The sequence below is a fragment of the Sardina pilchardus genome, chromosome 9 (genome assembly GCF_963854185.1).
Source record: "Sardina pilchardus chromosome 9, fSarPil1.1, whole genome shotgun sequence".
Classification (NCBI taxonomy): Eukaryota; Metazoa; Chordata; class Actinopteri; order Clupeiformes; family Clupeidae; genus Sardina; species Sardina pilchardus.
In genome coordinates this window covers 15861525-15884460 of record NC_085002.1, presented here as the reverse complement: position 1 = coordinate 15884460, position 22936 = coordinate 15861525, and the positions used below count along the sequence as shown (strand labels likewise).

The following is a 22936-nucleotide window of genomic DNA, read 5'->3' as shown; positions in this document are numbered from 1 at the left end:
AGCCGTACAGGCTTTTCTTAATTTTTTACAGTTTTTTTTCCCTCAAACCACAAAACAGTGCACAGCCAGGGTAGCTAGTGGAGACAGCAGTTGTTGTCTAGCCTCTCATTGACCATATACTTTAAATTATACTGAAGATGAATTTTAACTGTTTTCTAAGAGAAACATTCAAGCAAATTTGGCACTGAAAAAAAGCCTAACAGGTGTCTTTTTTGTATTGTAGTTGGCATGTTAAAGTTGTACAGGGTTTTATTTACATATGAAATGTATACCAGGCTAGGTAGTGGGAACAGCAGGTGTTTATCCGGTCTTCATGTGACCATTGTAGCACCCACCAACATAACAACTTCCTACCAACGTAATCAAAAATCTGTACGTAAACCTTTTTTTTTGGTAGAAAACAAAATGGGTGCATTCACAGCTGTAGAAAGACAATGATTTCCTATTTGGCATACTGCTTGACCCCCACAAAAGTGTGTCTATGGTCTCTGGGAAGAGAAGGCACGAACACAATGTATGCCAAAGCAATTGTCTTTCAAGCTTTGCTTATAGCTTGTAGTAAAGGTGATGAATAAGACATACATAGTGGTAGAACGTAAAGGAGGCGGGGTGTCAGTACACAGCTCTAGGGGCATGAGATCGGTTTAGATGGTGACAATTGTTGACATGACAACTACACCCTTACAACTGGTAAAACAAATAATTTCACCAAATCAATGATTTATCACATTGGTGGGAAGTTACACTTTACACTTTACACTTTTTCAACCTTCCCACCAATGTAATAACTTCTGGCAAATTACTGGTTTATTACATTGGAAGAAATTATTACAATGGTGGGTTTCGAATGTGCAGATTTGTATTACATTGGTGGGGAAGTTATTACGTTGGTGGATGCCACAGATCATAGAGTTTGAATTATACCGAAAAATAATTTGAACAAAAATTACAAATCTAATTCCTAAATGCTACATTGCTGCATATAGTTGTTCTAAGGTATCCAGAAGTAAAATCTCAGTCACCTTGACAGAATGACACGAGAGGTGTTCAGCACAATACTGCCACCTTATGGACATTAAAGGAAAGACAGGGGGACAGTTCATTTTAGGTCAATAATTTATTGCATATCCCAGTCAGAAGGGGACAGACAGAAGTGTAAAACATGTAAAGGTTTAACAAAAAAAGTGAACCAAAAAAGACAGCCATCTCATTCCCTGAACACGATCACAGCACATCAATGACCAGTTTTCAGTTCCAACGGACAACATGTATATCCCTATGACGTGTGACAGTACTTGCTCTTTTCCTAATCTAAGGAAAGCAGTCATGTAAATTCTGACCAGTGATATGCATTCTAATGATTGACTGATTTCATTTTAATACTCCTCTCCCTCTTCCTCTCCCTCGCCTTCAATGGAGTCGACACCGACCTCCTCGTAATCCTTCTCCAGGGCGGCCATGTCCTCTCTGGCCTCGGAGAACTCGCCTTCCTCCATACCCTCACCGACGTACCAGTGCACGAAAGCACGCTTGGCGTACATTAGGTCAAACTTGTGGTCAAGCCTGGCCCAAGCCTCTGCAATAGCAGTGGTGTTGCTCAGCATGCACACAGCCCTCTGCACCTTGGCCAGGTCACCACCAGGCACCACAGTAGGGGGCTGGTAGTTAATGCCCACCTTGAAACCTGTGGGGCACCAATCCACAAACTGGATGGTGCGCTTGGTCTTGATGGTGGCAATGGCAGCATTGACATCTTTGGGCACCACATCACCACGGTACAGAAGGCAGCAGGCCATGTACTTGCCGTGACGGGGGTCACATTTCACCATCTGATTGGCTGGCTCAAAGCAAGCATTAGTGATTTCAGCCACCGAGAGCTGCTCATGGTAGGCTTTCTCTGCAGAGATGACTGGGGCGTATGTGGCAAGGGGGAAGTGGATACGGGGGTAGGGCACCAAGTTGGTCTGGAACTCAGTCAGATCAACATTGAGGGCACCATCAAATCGGAGGGAGGCGGTAATAGAGGACACAATCTGGCTAATCAACCTGTTGAGGTTGGTGTAAGTAGGGCGATCAATATCGAGGTTCCTACGGCAAATGTCATAGATGGCCTCATTGTCTACCATGAAGGCACAGTCAGAGTGCTCCAGGGTGGTGTGGGTGGTCAGGATTGAGTTGTAGGGCTCCACCACTGCAGTGGACACCTGGGGAGCTGGGTAGATGGAGAACTCCAGCTTGGACTTCTTGCCATAGTCGACAGACAGGCGCTCCATCAGCAAGGAGGTGAAACCAGAACCGGTGCCACCTCCGAAGCTGTGGAAGACCAGGAAACCCTGAAGCCCAGTGCACTGGTCAGCCTAGAGGGAAAGAGTGATGGCATGAAAAATAATCATAACCAAGGGCAATCTAGCAACAGTATAACATATATTTGTTGCTTATATCAAATATTGTCCTTCGATAACCATATCAAGGCCCAGATTCTTACCAGCTTGCGGACCCTGTCCAAAACCAGATCAATGATTTCCTTGCCAATGGTGTAGTGTCCACGGGCGTAGTTGTTGGCAGCATCCTCCTTTCCAGTGATCAGCTGCTCAGGGTGGAACAGCTGGCGGTAGGTTCCAGTGCGCACCTCATCTAAATCAGGAGAGATCTGTTAGCCTCTGAAGTGGACCTCCATAAAATAAATACAATTACAACCTACATCTCCACTAACGCCCAGCTTACCAATGACGGTGGGCTCCAGATCTACAAACACAGCCCTGGGGACGTGTTTGCCGGCTCCGGTCTCACTGAAGAAGGTGTTGAAGGAGTCGTCTCCTCCTCCAATGGTCTTGTCGCTGGGCATCTGCCCGTCCGGCTGGATGCCATGCTCCAGACAGTACAGCTCCCAGCAGGCATTGCCAATCTGCACGCCAGCCTGGCCTACGTGGATAGAGATGCACTCACGCTGTGCAGAGGGAAGACAAAAGGGATGTTTATTAGATGCTCATTGTGGTTGTTTAGTGGTGCATGTGCAACAATGTGAAGCTATTCAATGTCCTACTAAACCACTTCTCATAGAAGTCCATGGAACACCAATCTGGGCCCCACTTGGGGAAAAAACAAATGAAAGCCATGTCCTATATAATATACAGTCGCTATGTCCTTATTGCAGTGAGCAGTATGAAGAACAGATACTGTATTTCCAGATCTCTTGCCACCATCTTTGTTTTAAACACCATCTCTGTGCCTTTGGCTTATAGCCTGCATCCTCAATTTCAAAAACCTCATCGAGACCACTGCTTATTTTAAGCCAATGACTGCACTTGCAACAACCGTCCTCATGAAAAGGAATTAACAATTGACACTGGAGTTTAAAGCAGTGTAGGGAGAGGCTTAGAGCCTGAGCCAAGGCAAATCATGCCACCAGCCCCCACTCCTTTTCGCTCTCCCGTCTCCTTCTGTGGGCTCCACCCCGCTGTTACCAAGGGATTTGCACGTACAGTATATGCCAGTAAAGCTATGTCTGTTTCTAGGCAACCAGTTCCTTCAGGAAACAATTTGAGGTTTTCTGAAGGTGGAGTTCCACCAAGCAGAAACTGGAAAGCCATGTTTCATTCATGGGTGTTCTAGTAGACAGCTATTCGGATAAGTTATTGTTATGCAAGCTCATTTATTTCTTTGAAAAACATTTTAAAAAACAAATAATAGGAATAATAAAATCACTGGCCTATTACACAGCTTAAATGTGAATAATTCTTTCATGAGCTCAAACACCATTATCGTTGCTTGAATATAGGTAGTAGGCTATACAGTGTACAGGCATTAAAAGAATTGTTTCAAAATCCAGAGAGGGATTAGTTCTCAAAATATGATGGGACGACGCGCAATTGGTGGTTCATTTTACGCACCGTGTCCTGCGCAAAGGCTAAATTTATCCTCTGAAGAAAATGTGCAATAGTTTCAAGAGATTTACACAGACCATCTGCAGGGGGTGCACCAGACAAAAGGTGAAGGCTTAGTTGGCCTAAGACGGCTACACCCATCCCCCATATGAACACACCGTTGCCCGTCGGCTGAAATCTTTTCACACTATTAGTTGCGCAAAATGTTTCAATTTGTCAACATTTCTTTTAAAACTCGTTCAAAGCTAAAAGCATGAGGGGCTTTCTTTTTGACTTTCAAAATAGGTCACATTGTAAGAGCATTTGGTCCTTGATAAGAAGGCTTTGCTTCAACGGCGACAAAGGATAGCCAATGCTAATCTAGATCTTACTTTCCCGTTAAATCAGTACTGTAATAGACGGTGGAACAAAATAGTTATTTTTAGGATTTAGTTTCAATAACAGCGGTCTTTAAGATGTTATCAATGTCGCCTCTAGACCCGCGGCCACAGGTGGCGACAGGACTCATCAGGATAACCTGACATTTCCATGTGAATTAAAGTAACCTTGGTAACCACAATCCTCTCAGTCCTTTAAAATGGGAGAACAGTGCATGTCATTGTCCAACATTATCGTCTATAATCATCTTATGGCCATGACGCCTAGGCACCTCACTGGAATGAAGCGAAATCTGTGCATCTCTTTAATCTACTGTATAGTTTTCGGACCAACAGATTGGTTCTTAACTTTTAGAACAATTTAATAGTTTCGATAATGGTGAATAGGCCTATGCGATATGTTAGAAATATTTTCTGTACAGTTTCTAGAACGTTCCAATCCAGAGTGACTATCGCGTAATTGCAATTAGGTGCGATTAGGTGCCTCTCCACCTTGCCGAATCCGCCATGTCAGAGCGTCACCGGCAAGGTGTATTTCATGGCCTTGATATTTTAACAAAGGTCTGTAAATTGGCTCTAGGCCACGACACACCAATACAGCGTATTATGCAGAACCACGAGAACTCTGTCCAGATTTGTTGTGTAATCTGCATTTGCGTATTTGCACCCTTCGGATTAATTACGATGGAATAGAAAACTAACCAGATAATCTTCACATGCACAGTAGTACACATTTGGATACGACGCATGTTGTACTGAACCATAGATCTATAACCTAGCCTATTATTGCTTACTAAATTAATAACCATCTTATCAGTGAGGTTTGTAGATTAATTGAAAGATGGACTCTAGGCTAGATGGTCAGCAATATTTCATTTCAATTCTATAACAAGACTCATGCAAGAATGTGATTAATGATAAGTAAAGACTATGGCAAGGACACTTACCATGTTGTTTAGAAGAGAGAGGAGTATTAAGATAAAATAGTTCAGAGAACGGAAACCGTGTTTTTCCTGATAGAATTTAGGTTACCTTGCTCGACAGTTAAGAGTCGATGTAGTAACTAACCTTCAACACTGTGGCGCCCTAGTATTTATACAGTCGCATAGAGGGTTGCACTGGCTGAGGCCACATGAATAAATTAGAGGAGAAGTGGGTGGATACTTAGCTTTGCATGGCGTACGGCTCCCAAACTGACTTCACGTCAGTATGGCTGTACCACACAGTCGTATGCATTGGCGTAATTTTGACATTAGACCGTGCGCCGCGAAGTCACATTTTCAAAAACGTCCTTTCACTCCAAGAAATAGAACAAACCTATTAACTTATCCTCTAAGCAAAGGAAATTGGTATGGTATCTCATGTACCCCTCCAGGCAATTATATTACTGTTATTATGCATTTAATTTTGAGTTAAAGCAGTTATTCACAAGATTCACAGGGGTGGGGTTGGGAGTGGTGGCAATGCACAATGCATGCTGATTAGAACTGAAGACTTCATGAAGGGGGAGGTGGGTGTGCCTCTCACAGATGCTGATTGTGAACCTATTGTTCAGAATGAATGCAGCCTCACACAACCCCAGATGGTACCCGGCATTCAGATATCTGCATAGTCAGTCCCGTGAAATCAGTCCTGACAATTTAATGTGTCTCTCAGAGGTTTACACCACAATGTTTTAAATGTTTTCTTGAGACATGCAGCACACACCACAGGCATCAATGACAAAGCAACATTTTTATTCTATGTGTACATACGTTTAGCACTATGAAGCTGACAGGTAAAGCATTGATAGTAAATGTTGTTCATCCAAATATAAAGCCAATTCATTTGCCTTTTTCTGAGATAGGTATAATAGTTTTATAGTACAGCATTTTCATTCTTGCTCATTTTTTCACCCTAGCTCATCATAATGGACCAGCAAGGGTATTAAGGTAGATTCATGTTTTCTGTGTGATTCATGTTTCACCTACCCAACCTAGTAGATTAACAAATTATTTCTGATTATTCTGTGCTGTTTTTGTTTTAAATCAGGTTAGGTGTATAGTTTATCGCCATCTGTAAGCCTGACATATTGTAGCAGAATATTACGCCATATGAAAGTGCACCAAGATGGCGGTGGAGGATAATCTTTCTGTGGCTTTGCAAGCATTGCACTTTGGCAAGATACCAAATTGTTTTTGATGCATAATTCGAGTGTGTGTGTGTATGTGTGTGTGTGTGTGTGTGTTCCAGCAGCATGCACAGTCAAGCAGGCAGGAGCGCCGCGTAGCACACAGAGGCTCAGAAGCAGCTGCTGTGACCCAGCCCTCTTTAGCCATGCCCAGACTCTACCATCAGAGCCAACTGGAAGATATTTAGGGCTTCACAATTCTCATCAATTATTCAACAGTTGATGTCCTAAATCGGTATATTAATACAGCTGTATACACATATAAAGAAAAGAGGGACAGCTCCTCTGATTATTGGCCAGCTGAAGTTTAATGTTTGGAGAAGGAGGATAGATAGATAGATAGATAGATAGACCAGACTAGGCTATGCGGACAGGAAGGAACATAGTGCATTCGTCCCCTAGAAACAGTGCTGACACTCTGGTCATGTGACTCACTGCAGTGGGATGACTTCACTGCAGCAAAATATCTAACAAAGAGGGGCGGAGTCTGACTGTGGAATGGAGGATGGGGAAAGACAAGGAGGAGAGAGGAGGTCAATATTGATGCTGCAAAAAAAATAAAAATGTTGTATATAAGTCATCAACAGACCCAATTTTTTTTGTCTTGATGTTTGTTACATGCTTGTATATACAAGTGCAGTTTAATAATACTAATTTAAAAATGTGACATTGTGTTGTATAGGCTATATATTGTATATGTTTTCTGTTTACACATGAAAAATAACTAACCAAGGTCTCTGTGTGAAAACCTTCTAATAGCATGTTGTCTCAATACATATTATATACAATTCATATATTTAAGATATAGCCTTATATTTGCCCTATTTCCCTAGCATTTTTCACCACACCCTGGCGGTTGCATCATTCCGAATGACAGGAGAGGAGAGGCACAGGCCTGGGTGGGGCTCCTTACATGTCTTCTAATCTGGGTTTATAAAATATTAAACTCAAAGTGCAGCTGACTAAATATAGCTCTCATGCAATATAAGTGTAATTATCCTATTTCATGTTCCTACTGCCATGGTATTAGGCTTATAATAAACAAAAAACATTTGTAAATGATTTCAGCTCTTTACAGTATAGACCTATATACTGTACATAACCATAATTAACTCGTAAATTGCAAAAACGGCTGGATAGTCTTTGCTTTGTCTGTTGGTCTGGCCTGCGCTCTAGCGCATGTTCGATGATAAGGCACCGCCTCCCTGCTCTCCTCCTGCAGCTCTCTGGAAGAGTCTAGTATTCATCTCTTCAGCGCCTCCATCACCCGTCGCTTCCGAGAGTGAACAAAATGGTGAGACAATTTCCTCCTTTATTGGCCGATTTACGATTCTATTTTCCGGAAAAAGACCTAGGCTACTGAAATTCTAGGATGTGGCTGTACATTTTTATAAAATTCTATACGGAGATTGCGATTACCTTGTGCTTGTAGTTATGATGGTGCTTTCATCCACATCATGTCGGCACTGAAATTTCGGCTCCAGACAAAAATGAAGCCTATTTCTAGGGAAACGGCGCGTGCTTTGTCTTTGTTGTGTTAGCAGAGAGATATGAACACGGTACCAATGCATTTTTTTTTAGTTAAAACAACGATTTTGCAAAGTATAACCATGCGATATAAGTTAAATTCATCCATGGTACCAAGATGAATAGAGTGCTTTGTACAGTCTCTGCCGCCAGAGGGGACATTTGGATTTGGGTGTGTACAAGCGTCTAACCTAGCTTTAGAGCATGTGGTGCTCACATACTAATTTTCTGATGATTAAAACAAAACTTAAAAACAACAAACCACATGTCGTATTACGTGAATTATATTTCATCACATGCACATTTGATGACATGCACATTTCACACATTGAGCAGTTTAATTTATCCATGCCTTGTAGTGAATATTTCAGAAAAAGTCCACTATATCATTCAAAACGATAGTATTATTAAATATAGCATATTACCACTACCTTTATAACAGACACTAAAGATCAGGGATGCATTGTTGTATTATGTGGAATGTATAGCCATAGCATGTATAGCTATTGTGTATGTTTATGTATGAATATTATTGTTATACTTCACATTATTCCTCCTCCTACTGTAATATTTATGAACAAACGCTTTTATATCTTTTGTTAAATCATGGCTGTTTTCTGGGTTGTTTTCTCCCTTCAGCGTGAGTGCATCTCCATACACGTAGGCCAGGCAGGCGTGCAGATTGGCAATGCCTGCTGGGAGCTGTACTGTCTGGAGCATGGCATCCAGCCGGACGGGCAGATGCCCAGCGACAAGACCATTGGAGGAGGAGACGACTCCTTCAACACCTTCTTCAGTGAGACCGGAGCCGGCAAACACGTCCCCAGGGCTGTGTTTGTAGATCTGGAGCCCACCGTCATTGGTAAGCTGGGCGTTGGTGGAGGTTGTAATTGTATTTATTTCATGTAGGTCCACTTCAGAGGCTAACAGATCTCTCCTGATTTAGATGAGGTGCGCACTGGAACCTACCGCCAGCTGTTCCACCCTGAGCAGCTGATCACTGGAAAGGAGGATGCTGCCAACAACTACGCCCGTGGACACTACACCATTGGCAAGGAAATCATTGATCTGGTTTTGGACAGGATCCGCAAGCTGGTAAGGATCTAGGCCTTGATATGGTTATCGAAGGACAATATTTCACATGCAACAAAGATATGTTATACTGTTGCTAGATTGCCCTTGGTTTTGATTAATTTTCATACTCTATCACTCTCTCCCTCTAGGCTGACCAGTGCACTGGGCTTCAGGGTTTCCTAGTCTTCCACAGCTTCGGAGGTGGCACCGGTTCTGGTTTCACCTCCTTGCTGATGGAGCGCCTGTCTGTCGACTATGGCAAGAAGTCCAAGCTGGAGTTCTCCATCTACCCAGCTCCTCAGGTGTCCACTGCAGTGGTGGAGCCCTACAACTCCATCCTGACCACCCACACCACCCTGGAGCACTCTGACTGTGCCTTCATGGTAGACAATGAGGCCATCTATGACATTTGCCGTAGGAACCTCGATATCGAGCGTCCCTCTTATACCAACCTTAACAGGTTGATTGGCCAAATTGTGTCCTCCATTACCGCCTCCCTCCGATTTGATGGTGCCCTTAATGTTGATCTGACTGAGTTCCAGACCAACTTGGTGCCCTACCCCCGTATCCACTTCCCCCTCGCCACATATGCCCCAGTCATCTCTGCAGAGAAAGCCTACCATGAGCAGCTCTCAGTCTCTGAGATCACTAATGCTTGCTTTGAGCCATCCAACCAGATGGTGAAATGTGACCCCCGTCACGGCAAGTACATGGCCTGCTGCCTTCTGTACCGTGGTGATGTGGTGCCCAAAGATGTCAATGCTGCCATTGCCACCATCAAGACCAAGCGCTCCATCCAGTTTGTGGATTGGTGCCCCACAGGTTTCAAGGTGGGCATTAACTACCAGCCCCCTACTGTGGTGCCTGGTGGTGACCTGGCCAAGGTGCAGAGGGCTGTGTGCATGCTGAGCAACACCACTGCTATTGCAGAGGCTTGGGCCAGGCTTGACCACAAGTTTGACCTGATGTACGCCAAGCGTGCCTTCGTGCACTGGTACGTAGGTGAGGGTATGGAGGAAGGCGAGTTCTCCGAGGCCAGAGAGGACATGGCCGCCCTGGAGAAGGATTACGAGGAGGTGGGTGTCGACTCCATTGAGGGCGAGGGAGAGGAAGAGGGAGAGGAGTATTAAATGCCTCCCCTACGGCACGTGTTGCCTACTTCCACATAAACAAAATTAATTCCCCGATCCTGACTTCTGCCTGAAGTGTTAAGTGATGGCAGGTTAGGCTATCATGCCCCAGTTGGTGTTAGTCCACAGACCCTTTATCAGTGTTCTGGCTTGTTGTTCTGGCCATCGATATGCCTTTGAGTGTTTTTGTGGCTAGAACCCAATAAAAAAACTTCACCCTGACATTATGATTATTGACTGCTGTGGTGTCTTTATTGATGTACTTGCATTATTTCTCTGCATTTTAATGTTTACAATTATAAAAGAAAATAATAGCATTCAAACAAAAGATGATCACATTTCCTCCTGTTAGTGGGTGTGTGAATAATACTAGACAAACTGCATATTGCTATTGTATGTATTGACAGGTAGTTCAGTGTGTTCATTGCATATCCCAAATTTTGGCTCCCTCCACTGGCCATGGTGATTTCAGCATTCTTTTTGTTTTGCAATATTATCACCCCAAAGAACACAGCACTCAGTTATACACAGTGCAGTCAGTCTGTTGAAAAACATACTTCTGCTAAAGCTGACAGCCCATTATAGCTTTGGAGATTGTATTTTTTCCACTGAGTGGGCTGAATTTAGATATAAAAGAAAACAATATGGACTTGTGCAATGGATGCTTTTTATACAGTTAGAAACAAAAACAATCTGTTTCAAAATATAATCAAGTAACATGCTTGCAAATTTTATGCTGAGGACATTCTCTTCCTGTCGATTTCCTGTTTGTGCGTGTGTGTGTGCCTTTCAGAATGCTACTGTTTCCAGATAACTAGATAACCACTGAACCTATTTAAGTAGACACAATGGGCACTGTCTCCACATTTTGTGCGTTTGTGACAACACTGTGGTTGAAGATGGTGACTAGCCAAGAAGTCTCCTGAAGATCAGGTTCGATTTTGTCTACAACCTAATGTGTTTCTAAAGGGAGAGAAACTTCAATTATAAGATTGTTATATTTTTTATAACAGTTCAAATATAGCCTAGCATTTATTCAATCAAGTGGTTGGGCCTATAAACAGCATACGACATATGCCTACCGTTGTATTAATGTGAAGTTAACGCATATGGTGTTATATTGTTATTAATATATAGGCCTAGGCCTACTGTAGCCTAGACTACTTATTATTACTGATGAAATTTGATTGTCCACCCCGAGTCCATAGGCTATATGCAAATACATACATGGCCTATGAGATAGCGATCTTTCAATGGACCAATAAGGAGGGCTCAATTCTTCCGGTTTCCGCTTGGGGTGGTATCTTTTCGTGTAAACCCCGCCTCTACGTGTCATAGCCGGTATATAGCTGAGCACCCCACCCGTCATTAATCAAGAACTTCTCACAATAGACTCCTAAAGGTCTCTACGTGAGGGTTAATAGTAAGACAGCGATTTTCTGTGTTTTCATTTTTACCTCAAATTTTATACCTTCATCTTAAATATGGTAAGTGGAAGACTAGGATAACTCAACAGTTGTCATTATTTTCTCTTTTTCGTGTCATTATTTCTGTTAGTGTGTCAATAAAAAATTGACATTGTTACAGCTGTCTTAGAATATCTAGTAATTACAAATTTGATTGGTCATTTTTAAAATGTGATAGCATCTCTTGAATGTCTTTTGAGCACAATTCCACTAATCCCTTGGCGAAAAAGAGGGTGCAATTTTAAACATCGTTTAATATTTTTGTAGACTGTTACACGGACTCAAACTACATTTATTAGAAAAACTGTGTTTTGCCACTGCGCCACGGATTAATTCTTTTCTTTGTCTGGGCGGAACGTTCCCCACGCCACCCCTCCGCTTCTGCTTTAATTCTGCTTTGTTACATTGTTGCATTGCGGAGAAATGTTATGTGTCCAGTGCACTGTCGGATCAATTCTGCGAATTCTGTTCGCAACATGCTCATGCAGTAAGATAATTACTGTCATTCGTAATTCGTCATTAAATTCTCGAAGTAGTCCCTGAGGATGTTCGAGTAATCGAGCCTATCTTTTTTATGTATTTTTTTTATTAACGCATCCCCCTCATAATGTGTGGTGGCCGAATCCATCTCCTGTCCTGGGGCATATAGGCTGATTTCCCATTGACCTATATACCCGATTTGTCACCCTTATCTTTACCTCTAGTTGTCAGCGTAGCCTACTTTTACAGTAGGCTATGTTAAGCGGCGTTTACCTAGTCTGGTCGACTGTGGAGAACACGCAGACCGTTAGCTGAAAGAATGACTTCAGCGTGCTGACTTTCAGTTACATTATTTAGGCGGGATTAGAACATAAATCATCCGTTAATGACACCATTGTGAGGGGGGTCAGTGAAACAGCCTGCGCCCATGAAAGAGCAGCCGGTCGTGGCTAATGAGACTTAACAAACGCATGACATCATCTTGACACGAACCCATCTTTTTCGTGTGACAGTTGATGCTCTAAACATCTTAAGTGATTCATGTTTCACAAAGCCCCGTAGGCATATTTAAACCCTCATTGACTCATTGTATAGTGGCAATTTGTTAGTTACTCTATTAATGCATCTTATTGCCATGTCTGAAATATACCAATGTTGTAACCAAGAATAGGTTTACCTAGTTTAACCAGATTTGTAGGCTACCATACTGTATATTTTATACTTTCACAAATCCAAACGGTGGATTTGCAAATGTGTTAGGGGGTGGGGGCGGCTGTTGAGTCTGAATCGCAGTGACGGTGATGGGTGATGTGCTGCATCAGACTAGCAATAAGCACACTAAAGTCATAGATGTCTCTCTCTCTCTCTCTCTCTCCCCCTCTCCCTCCCTTCCCTGCCGCAGCATTACACAGGCCTGCTGTGTCTTTCTCACTGCATAGATCAAAAACATGCTGAGTCATGTGATAGACTCTAACACCACAGTCTCACATATATACACACACACACACACACACACACACACACACACACACACGCTCCCTCATTTACAGTCAATAATAAACCTATAGGATAAATGGGAATCAGTGTTTATGTCCAGTTTTTGTTTAATACTTTCTTTTCCCAAACAAGCTACAAGCTCTGCATATAGGTTGTCAACATCTAATTTTCCCTGTTGATAGCCGCAGTAGATCATACAAGCAAGTGTAAGTCTTTAAACAAGGAAAGCATTCAACTAACAGAGAATGGGCAACTCAGGCCTGCACCAACTAAATATTAAGAAATCACCCAGGCTACAAAGAATGTCATCACTGAGGCAACACCCTGAACCTGAGAGCCACCTTCCTTGCTCTGCCCTTGCCCATATTGATTTTAATTTCTTCTATCTCCAGCGCGAGTGCATCTCCGTCCACGTAGGCCAGGCTGGCGTGCAGATTGGCAATGCCTGCTGGGAGCTGTACTGTCTGGAGCATGGCATCCAGCCGGACGGGCAGATGCCTAGCGACAAGACCATTGGAGGAGGAGATGACTCCTTCAACACCTTCTTCAGTGAAACCGGAGCAGGCAAACACGTCCCCAGGGCTGTGTTTGTAGATCTGGAGCCCACCGTCATTGGTAAGCTGGGCGTCGGTGGAGATTTAGGCTAGAATTGACTTGTCTGTATCGTACATGAAAAAGTAACAGATCTCTGCTGGTTTAGATGAAGTGCGTTCTGGAACCTACCGCCAGCTGTTCCACCCCGAGCAGCTGATCACTGGAAAGGAGGATGCTGCCAACAACTACGCCCGTGGACACTACACCATTGGCAAGGAAATCATTGATCTGGTTTTGGACAGGATCCGCAAGCTGGTAAGAATCTGGGCCTTGATATGGTTATCGAAGGACAATATTTGATATAATACAACAAATGTATGACCTAACATGACTTGGTATCTTATATATTGTCAAAATGCCATTAGGAATTTCATTTTCATACTCTACCACCCTCTCCCTCTAGGCTGACCAGTGCACTGGGCTTCAGGGTTTCCTAGTCTTCCACAGCTTCGGAGGTGGCACCGGTTCTGGTTTCACCTCCTTGCTGATGGAGCGCCTGTCTGTCGACTATGGCAAGAAGTCCAAGCTGGAGTTCTCCATCTACCCAGCTCCCCAGGTGTCCACTGCAGTGGTGGAGCCCTACAACTCAATCCTGACCACCCACACCACCCTGGAGCACTCTGACTGTGCCTTCATGGTAGACAATGAGGCCATCTATGACATCTGCCGTAGGAATCTCGATATCGAGCGCCCTTCTTACACCAACCTTAACAGGTTGATAAGCCAGATAGTGTCTTCTATTACTGCCTCCCTTCGTTTTGATGGTGCCCTTAATGTTGATCTGACTGAGTTCCAGACCAACTTGGTGCCCTACCCTCGTATCCACTTCCCTCTCGCCACATACGCCCCAGTAATCTCTGCAGAGAAAGCCTACCATGAGCAGCTAACTGTTGCTGAAATCACTAGTGCTTGCTTTGAGCCAGCCAACCAGATGGTGAAATGTGACCCCCGTCACGGCAAGTACATGGCCTGCTGCCTTCTGTACCGTGGTGATGTGGTGCCCAAAGATGTCAATGCTGCCATTGCCACCATCAAGACCAAGCGCTCCATCCAGTTTGTGGATTGGTGCCCCACAGGTTTCAAGGTGGGCATTAACTACCAGCCCCCTACTGTGGTGCCTGGTGGTGACCTGGCCAAGGTGCAGAGGGCTGTGTGCATGCTGAGCAACACCACTGCTATTGCAGAGGCTTGGGCCAGGCTTGACCACAAGTTTGACCTGATGTACGCCAAGCGTGCCTTCGTGCACTGGTACGTAGGTGAGGGTATGGAGGAAGGCGAGTTCTCCGAGGCCAGAGAGGACATGGCCGCCCTGGAGAAGGATTACGAGGAGGTTGGGGCAGATAGTGTGGAGGGAGAGGATGAAGGAGAGGAATACTGAATGTCTGGTCCAGATGTCACTGTGTGTTGAAGTCTTTGTTGACCACGCCCCACAACCACTTCTTTTTGTTTCTTTCTCAGTCTGATCTTATGTGTGTCTGAATTCTTTACTGACTTAATAAATACCCAGTGACAGTTCAACTTTATGGCTCCATGTTTTGCCTTATTTCTATGGTGTATTTTATATAATATTTACATAGTTATTATTTTATATGTGGTATGTATACTGTTCCCTAATTTACTGGGTCTTTCACACAATCATTAATCATAAGATGGTGCTAAGTGCTATTTTGCCTGCTCTGCGCTGACATCCTGATTTATCAAATGAGAACATTATTACAAAACAGAATTATTCCAAGGGCAGCTATCAAATATGGCATATGAGATAGGCCTACATACAGTAATTTAACGGCGTTTGTCAGCCTCTGATAAGTGAATACTATGCTAAACTAGTTTCAATTTTATCAAGCCTATCAGTGCAGATGAATGCTTTCTCAGCATTATCATGTATGCGATATTTAACATTCAGCTGATATCATATTGGATGTGGCCCATTTCACATCACACAACATTATGTGAGATTCAACATCAATTTACAATTGGCTTATGATGGTAACAAACCCGCTACATATTGTGGGATCCGTAAAGGTATTCCTGAACAGTACGACAGTATGCCACAGAGTTTCAATGAATTCAGCCCATGTCACCTTAACGGTAGTGTCTGGTGTCCACAAAAGGCTCAATAGTGGTGTCTGGTTTCCTGGACCCGGCCCTCTCCATGATGGCTTGAATCAGTTTACAAACAGACATCAGCAAGTTCCACTCCAGGAACACAGCGACAAGATTTCACATATTTTTGAGCCACTGAGCCAAGTAGTCTGTGAGTACCTCAGCCATAACTATTGACTTGCCTTTTTAGCAGCCTCAGACAACTCACTACAGCTTTTTTCAGTAATCATCCTTGAAAACCATAATCTAAAAGAAGCGTTGTTGCTGACTTTGCCACAAAGCCTCTAACACCTGTCTCCACTGATCTTGTGTGTGCTTTGCAGCCTTGTTCCCTTGCTTCTGCTACCCCTTCTACATACTAGTAGCCTGGCAATGCCGACCCAGATCTCCTTTCAGGGAGAACTAGTCTGGAACACCACAGATCACCAAATGTTTCCATCAGTCCCAATCAGCGATGAGAGGGATGACGCTATAGTTGAAATCAAAAGTGACAGTGTGGTAGTAGCACGGTAGTAGCAACGCCTGCAAACATAAAAATATGCAGTCGGAAGAATGTCTTAATTTATTTACAGCAACAGTAGGCCCACATACAGTAGGCCTACATTGCTTCCTTACTGCCAATGCTTTTTATTGTCAGTTTGTAAAGTTCAGGCAAACTAGGAAGTAACGTTATGAATCCCTGATCAATGTGATTGGTGAGGCTGGACCAATGATTTCAAAGTTAGCACAGAGTCCATGCCCGTTGCGATGTGAGTGATGGAAAAGAATGCCAATCGTGAGTGACCAGACTCTATTCACTTCGTGAATGAGTTTGGTTTACCCGGCTAACATGCTAGGCCTCCTCCATTGCATCTTCAAAGGGGATAGTTATCCCAATAAAATAGACAATGAGCTCACACACAGAGTACAACACCTTTTTTGGTCTCCAAGTAGTTACAACAACACACTTACAGTTGAACTTACAGTTGCCTTCCAACATCCACCAGAAGTTCACAGTCCTGTTTATAGCTCGTATTTGCCTGATGTCCACTTCTCTGCTCCTGTTGCACAAACAACATTCTACAGTCCCTGTCACTAACTAGCAAAAACACATTTGACTCCTTTTATACTGTATACTACGTATTCTGCTTTTCATCAGCATGCAAGTGAACATGTATGCATACGTACACACAGCCTCCAAAGCCTAATGCTAAATGAACAGATATCTGATTTCTAAGGTACAGGTCATTGACTATTGTATACAGAAACATACCGTGTTTCACAGAAACGGACGGTGCAGTGTTTCACAGCACTGAATCAGGCAAGAAACAATACTCCGACAGCGAAGTGCTGAGTATGTTCTACGAAATTACACATCATAACACGAGGGGAACATTAGTGACAAGAGCAGTTCATAACGGTGATCGCTGTTGGTATTGAACGGACCTTGCACACAGGAAGGAATAGAAGCTTCTCCCCTGAATTATTGATGCTAGCGTTCCCTAACTGCTGAGCAGGCCCTTTGAGTTTACTGTTAGAGTTAGGCTCCTCATGGGTACTGTAGTGTGCAAGGCCTCTGTGTCATTAAAAAGTGCTTCACTTGGAATTCTGCCTCTGCAATCAACTGTTTACCAACTACACAATTTCCTGAATTACGCCATAGAATGTACAAAGCAGACACAAACAGAAAAGGGGGAAGTAAATGCGGAGAAAGCATGGGAATACATGCAAAATGTAATACTGTATAAGGTTTCACTAGCTAAACTCCATACAAACATATGCATAGCAGGTGTGTCAGCCCTATATCTAATTAAAGGCTTTTCACTGACAAAACACAAACATGTTTACTGAAAGCCACTACGACGACAAATTAAAAAAAGATTTTCACCAGTGCTGGACCAATTACTTCATCAGAAGATTACTTCTACATGGGGTCATCAGTAACAGTGACATATTGGCCTTTACCATAGAATTAAGACCGTGTCCATGTGAAATGTCTCATAAGGAAGGAATGGACGATGGCTTTTAATTAACGATGGCTGTCTCAGGAGCACTCAAGCCAAGAGAGGAGAGGTCCACCGTGGTTGTTGTCTATTTGTGTGTGTGTGTGTCTGTGTGTGTGTGTGTGTGTGTGTGTGTGTGTGTGTGTGTTTGTGTGTGTGTGTGTGTGTGTGTGTGTGTGTGTGTGTGTGTGTGTGTGTGTGTGTGTGTGAGTGTGTGTCTGTGTGTCTGTGTGTCTGTGTGTCTGTGTGTCTGTCTGTGTCACGTGTGTGTGTGTGTGTGTGTGTGTGTGTGTGTGTGTGTGTGTGTGTGTGTGTGTGTGTGTGTGTGTGTGTGTAAAAAGCAAATCAGTTACCTTTCCAATACAGCAATACAGCTATAAAGTCTGATCTTGTGGGATCCATACTTGCCTAGCACTGAGGTCAGCTAAGTGCTGGCGTTCTGAAGTATTTGACCAATTAATTTGAGGGACAAGACACATTCTTGTGTCATGAAGCTAAACCACCCACACCACACCCATGCGATTGTCTTTTCACAATTTGTCCTTTCACTGAAGCTAATGACAGTATTACACATGGAAGAAGAGCTACTACAGCACATCCTCTACAGGCAGGTAGAGCCTATAGGTGTGTCTGTACCAGCACAAACACACCATTTTCCTACCAGTCTACTTGTCAAAGGTGTTAAACTCGAGAGAGTGATTATCCCTCTAGTTTGACCTGACAAGCTGGAGTTGATTGACATGTCAACTCCTGGGGACTGAAAAACTGATGACAAGATTCCTGTCAATTACACAGTGATAGCTAGCTACTGAATAAAGTGTTTGATTAATAGCAAACCGAACCGACCGAGTAATGACCGGACAGATATGGCACAGTTAAAACAGATTAGTGTGTGCCTGTGTGTGTGTGTATGTGTGTGTGTGTGTGTGTGTGTGTGTGTGTGTGAGAGAGAGTGAAAGAGGCATTGGAGATCAAGTTATTTAAAACAAGATGGCAAAAGAAACAACAGCCAGTAAAAACGTTGTCCACACCTCAGCACAGTGAAGCATGTCTGCTCTCACTGAACAGGAAACCGTCCAAGGCAGGAGCTATGAAATAAAACAGGAAATTAAATGAAAACAAGTATATTCCTCGGATAGAGGAATAATTCATTTGAGCTACGCAAACCCCTCGAAATGAAGAACTGGACGATAGCATCTGGCAAAAGAAGGCCATTCTTTGTAAATGTTGATATAATGTGGTTGATCATCATTTGTTTAAATTTGAATCAAGCGCAGAGAACAGAGAGCACATCTATTTAGAGAATAGAGGAGAGGATACAGGGAGACATTTTTGTGGTGAGGGCCTGAGAGAGAGGGAGAAATAAGAAACATGATCTACAGTCATATGGGAATACTAGTCTTTACCGGAAAAGGACAGTAAAGAATCGCTGTTGCAGAGTAATCTCCATTAAGAAGAGGCCGGCAGAAGGGCAAGAGAGAAAAACGGTGTGTGAGAGAGGGATGTAAAGAGAGAAAGAAAGAGAGAAAGAAAGAGAGAGAGAGGGAGGGAGAGAGAGAGAGATAACTCATTTACGGGGTAGAACGATTAGATTAGGGTGCGAGGCACAACGCAGAGGAAATTAATTACTAAAAAAAGCCAGACACAGGAGGCAGCTGGGCCCAAGTACAGAGTAACTACCTAAAAGAGAGAAAGCGATTGTGAAAGAGATAGAGAAAAGATAACAAACAACAGGAAAGAGGGAGCATCAAGTGAACTATGAGTAAGAGAGATAGAGAGAGAACTAGACAGACAATATTAAAATGAGTGAAACACATATCGCCAGTTGGCCACTGATGGTAACGGATGGCAAGAGAAATAGTGGTACTAGAGAGTTCACAATGTTTTACATTAGGTGAACTGAACTGCATAAATGGTGAATACAGAATGATAGTATTACCGAAGAATTTCAAATATCACATATATGATCTTAGACAGAGATAGAATTAGAGAGAGACCAATACACACACACATAGAAAGTGAGAAAGAAAGAGAGAGAGAGAGAGAGAGAGAGAGAGAGAGAGAGAGAGAGAGAGAGAGAGAGAGAGAGGGTGTGGTTATGGGGGGGGCTATTTACCCCCCATGGTACATTAAAAGCTGCAGTAGCTGACAGCAAGATGCATGCTCAGCATTGCATCCACATTAAAGCTGACATTCGATTCATTCTGTTGCATGTCTTGGCAGACCTCTCCCTAAAAGCGTGCACAGTCTTTTTCTACTCTCTCTCTCTCTTTCTTTCTCTCTCTCTCTCTCTCTCTCTCTCTCACACACACACACACACACACACACACACACACACACACACAATCAACACGCAACTCACACATACACACACACACAGCAGCAGCAGCAGCAGCAGCAGCAGCAAGCTGACTCAAGGTTTTGTTGATTTTACTTGCATCAACAAACAAACAATTTAACTATTCCGAACCCAGAGTCTACTTTCAGGTACTCTCAATTAGTAAACTTTGCCAAAAAGCATTGCAGGTATTTTGAATCAAATAACTCTGACAAAAATTCAAAACAATATGGATGTAATGGCTCACAAAGATAACAGCCTAACACATGAAAACATAAAACTATACAAAAATATTACTAATGTTTTGGTAAATGTATACTGCAGAGCTATAATTGATTTGAATAGTATGTCCATGTATGTCTTTTCAAGGTTTAAAAGTTTCTCTCATGAGGGTTGTAGTACTTTTTGGTGTAATGGTCCAACAAATGACATTCTGCGACCACACCTTCCCACTTCACACCAGGCTCTGCACACATTCTCCTGCGGATGAAACCATGTGTTTCTGAGCATCCCTGTGCACACTGCAGTCACTCAATTAGCTAAAGAGGTGGTCTGGACATACACTAGCACAGGGGAAACAGGAGATCTGCAGTGCCCTCTGCACACACACACACACACACACACACACACACACACACACCGCCACTCTCCCGTTCTCTGCCCATACATCTTCTTACTTATGGATGAACAGGCCATTTAACAAATGAATTGATGGTTTTAAAATACATGTCAAATCAGAGCACAAACGTTGTCTCTCCTCTGTGCCGTGGAGAGGAGAGCTTTTAATATCGCTGGAGGAAGCCTCCGACTATAACCGTGCATTATACTGGATGCTTCGGCGTAATCAATGCAAATTAAATTCTACAATGTTAAATGTTAAATGAAGAAAAAAGACTAGAAAATTAGCCATTGCCCTACTGAGATGAGTCTTTATACTGGCAGCACAGATGTTTCAGGTTTGATTTTCACTTGGTAACAGAGCATCTCCAGTCCACTGTGAATGAAATAGAAACTCATCTCTGGTCTTGTTTTTGTGACACAGGCATGGGTGACATCCCTTGTTTGAGAGCTGAAAATGAACCCCATCTCGGCTCGGATCAAGTTCAGGTCTTATCTTCCGGCTTTTGAGCTCTTCCTGCAGTGGGCTGTCAGATGTTTCTGGCTGATGCAAAAATAGGCTTAAGGCAGAGATCACCCGATATGAGCGCAGCTAGCTGCCACTGTGGGCTAGAATTGCATAGTCATGACTCAGCCACTGTCTGCCTGTCACAACGTCAATACTATATTCCATTACATGTGAAAAAAAAAGAGGCAGTGGACAGAAAAAGAGGAGATTGTGAATGCAGAGAAGAGAGCAAAGTACTTTTTTTTCTCCTTTTGAAGAGTGTGAAAAGGCTGCAGTGTCTGAGATTTGGTTGTAATGTGCAATGAATGCAGAAATAGATGACATTGGAAGCACAGCATGTCATTCAATGTAAAACCAAGGGAAAATGACATAGAGCAGTGTTACACAAATAAACTATATAGACAGATAGATAGATCGGTAGATACTGTAGATAAGTAGGTAGGCACATAGATAGATATATATATATATATATAGATAGATAGATAGATAGATAGATAGATAGATAGATAGATAGATAGAAACAGGTAGAAACGCCCGAGAGACCATCAGCAATGCCTGCAGTGTGCACAGAGGTCAGCCGCTGAGCCTGCAGAGAACATGCGTCCTGCCAGGGGGGGGGCAGGGGAGGAGAGGGGGGTGATGGAGGGATGGCGAGAGAAGGGTGGAAAGATGGAGACATCTTTAGTGATATGGGGCAATAATGTGGGAGACCATTGGGATGACTGCCAACAGTGCAGGACAAAAGGGAGGGGCAGAGAGAGAGAGGCATGGACAGAGAGGGAGAGAGGAAGAGAAGGAGAGGGAGAGGGAGAGAGGGTGGAGGTGAGGAAGGGCTGGGAGGACATGGGGAGGGTCTGCAGAGAGGGAGTGGCTACTAGCGCACTGCCTGCGTACGGTAGGGTGATGGATGGACAGAGTGAAGGAGGAGGCAGGGACTCCAGAGAACGAGTGAGGGGAGGGGGGGAGGGGGTGGGGGAGGAGAGGACGAGGGGGTGCCGGAAGGGCAGAGGGAGGCGGGTGGGACGGGATGTCCAGCTCGGGGATGTATAAAAGCCGCGTTGCCTCTCACTTGGGCGTCCTGTTGCTTCACTCCTTCTCAAACCCTCCTGAGCCTGGACAGCTGCGCCTGAGCCCCTCTCTTCCTTCTGAGAACAACACCACCGCTTGGGTGCCAGAGAACAAGACAACCGACTTCACTCTTTGAGCCAAAGGGAAGCCAGATAATCAGCCAGCCGACAGCCACCATGAGCAGCCACTCTACCGCCCGCACCTCCTACCGCCGCACCTTCGGCAGCCCCTCCGCCGCCATGCACTCCTACACGCCCCTCTCGTCCCGTATGATGCCCCACTCCAGCCGCTACCTGAGCTCCATGCCCAACGCCATGCCCCAGCGCCAGGGGGCCTACCGGGCGCGCTCCAGCACCCCGACCGCGCGCCTCTCCTACGACAAGGTGGACTTCAGCCTGGCCGAGGCGGTCAACCAGGAGTTCCTGACCACGCGCAGCAACGAGAAGCAGGAGCTGCAGGAGCTCAACGACCGCTTCGCCAGCTTCATCGACAAGGTGCGCTACCTGGAGCAGCAGAACTCCGGGCTGCAGGCCGAGCTGAGCCAGTACAAGGGCCAGCAGCAGCAGGGCCAGCCCAACCGCGCCACCGACCTCTGCCAGCAGGAGATGCGCGAGCTCC

At 44.1% G+C, this 22936-nt stretch overlaps 4 protein-coding genes across 4 annotated transcripts in view; 3 read left to right on the top strand and 1 right to left on the bottom strand.

The window, feature by feature from the left end:
• Nucleotides 1-1102: 1102 nt before the first annotated feature.
• Nucleotides 1103-5347, bottom strand: LOC134092851 (tubulin alpha-1B chain). The gene is made up of 4 exons (XM_062545969.1): nt 5209-5347; nt 2725-2947; nt 2486-2634; nt 1103-2357 (listed from the first exon to the last, which is right to left on the bottom strand). The coding sequence occupies exons 1-4, from the start codon at nt 5209-5211 to the stop codon at nt 1377-1379; spliced, it is 1356 nt and encodes a 451-aa protein (XP_062401953.1). The 5' UTR covers nt 5212-5347; the 3' UTR covers nt 1103-1376.
• A 2290-nt stretch (nt 5348-7637) lies between these two features.
• On the top strand, nt 7638-10384 carry LOC134092849 (tubulin alpha chain-like). The gene is made up of 4 exons (XM_062545967.1): nt 7638-7725; nt 8598-8820; nt 8905-9053; nt 9182-10384. The coding sequence occupies exons 1-4, from the start codon at nt 7723-7725 to the stop codon at nt 10160-10162; spliced, it is 1356 nt and encodes a 451-aa protein (XP_062401951.1). The 5' UTR covers nt 7638-7722; the 3' UTR covers nt 10163-10384.
• Nucleotides 10385-11523: 1139 nt separating this feature from the next.
• Nucleotides 11524-15216, top strand: LOC134092850 (tubulin alpha-1C chain). Its single transcript, XM_062545968.1, has 4 exons — nt 11524-11649; nt 13497-13719; nt 13805-13953; nt 14102-15216. Exons 1-4 carry the CDS (start codon nt 11647-11649, stop codon nt 15074-15076), a joined length of 1350 nt encoding a protein of 449 aa, XP_062401952.1. The 5' UTR covers nt 11524-11646; the 3' UTR covers nt 15077-15216.
• A 7193-nt stretch (nt 15217-22409) lies between these two features.
• Nucleotides 22410-22936, top strand: part of prph (peripherin) — an 8175-nt gene continuing 7648 nt past the window's right edge. Inside the window, exon 1 of the mRNA XM_062544987.1 lies at nt 22410-22936. This exon is cut by the window's right edge and continues 91 nt beyond it. Within this exon, the coding sequence (XP_062400971.1) occupies nt 22495-22936 (442 nt within the window). The 5' untranslated portion in view covers nt 22410-22494.

Bases quoted from the DNA above. Each gene is read 5' to 3' on its own strand.
- LOC134092851 (XM_062545969.1), bottom strand. The intron at 2,635-2,724 runs GTAAGCTGGGCG...CTCCTGATTTAG, and splicing joins TCTGGAGCCCACCGTCATTG to ATGAGGTGCGCACTGGAACC. The intron at 2,358-2,485 runs GTAAGAATCTGG...CTTTCCCTCTAG, and splicing joins TGGACAGGGTCCGCAAGCTG to GCTGACCAGTGCACTGGGCT.
- LOC134092849 (XM_062545967.1), top strand. The intron at 8,821-8,904 runs GTAAGCTGGGCG...CTCCTGATTTAG, and splicing joins TCTGGAGCCCACCGTCATTG to ATGAGGTGCGCACTGGAACC. The intron at 9,054-9,181 runs GTAAGGATCTAG...CTCTCCCTCTAG, and splicing joins TGGACAGGATCCGCAAGCTG to GCTGACCAGTGCACTGGGCT.
- LOC134092850 (XM_062545968.1), top strand. The intron at 13,720-13,804 runs GTAAGCTGGGCG...CTGCTGGTTTAG, and splicing joins TCTGGAGCCCACCGTCATTG to ATGAAGTGCGTTCTGGAACC. The intron at 13,954-14,101 runs GTAAGAATCTGG...CTCTCCCTCTAG, and splicing joins TGGACAGGATCCGCAAGCTG to GCTGACCAGTGCACTGGGCT.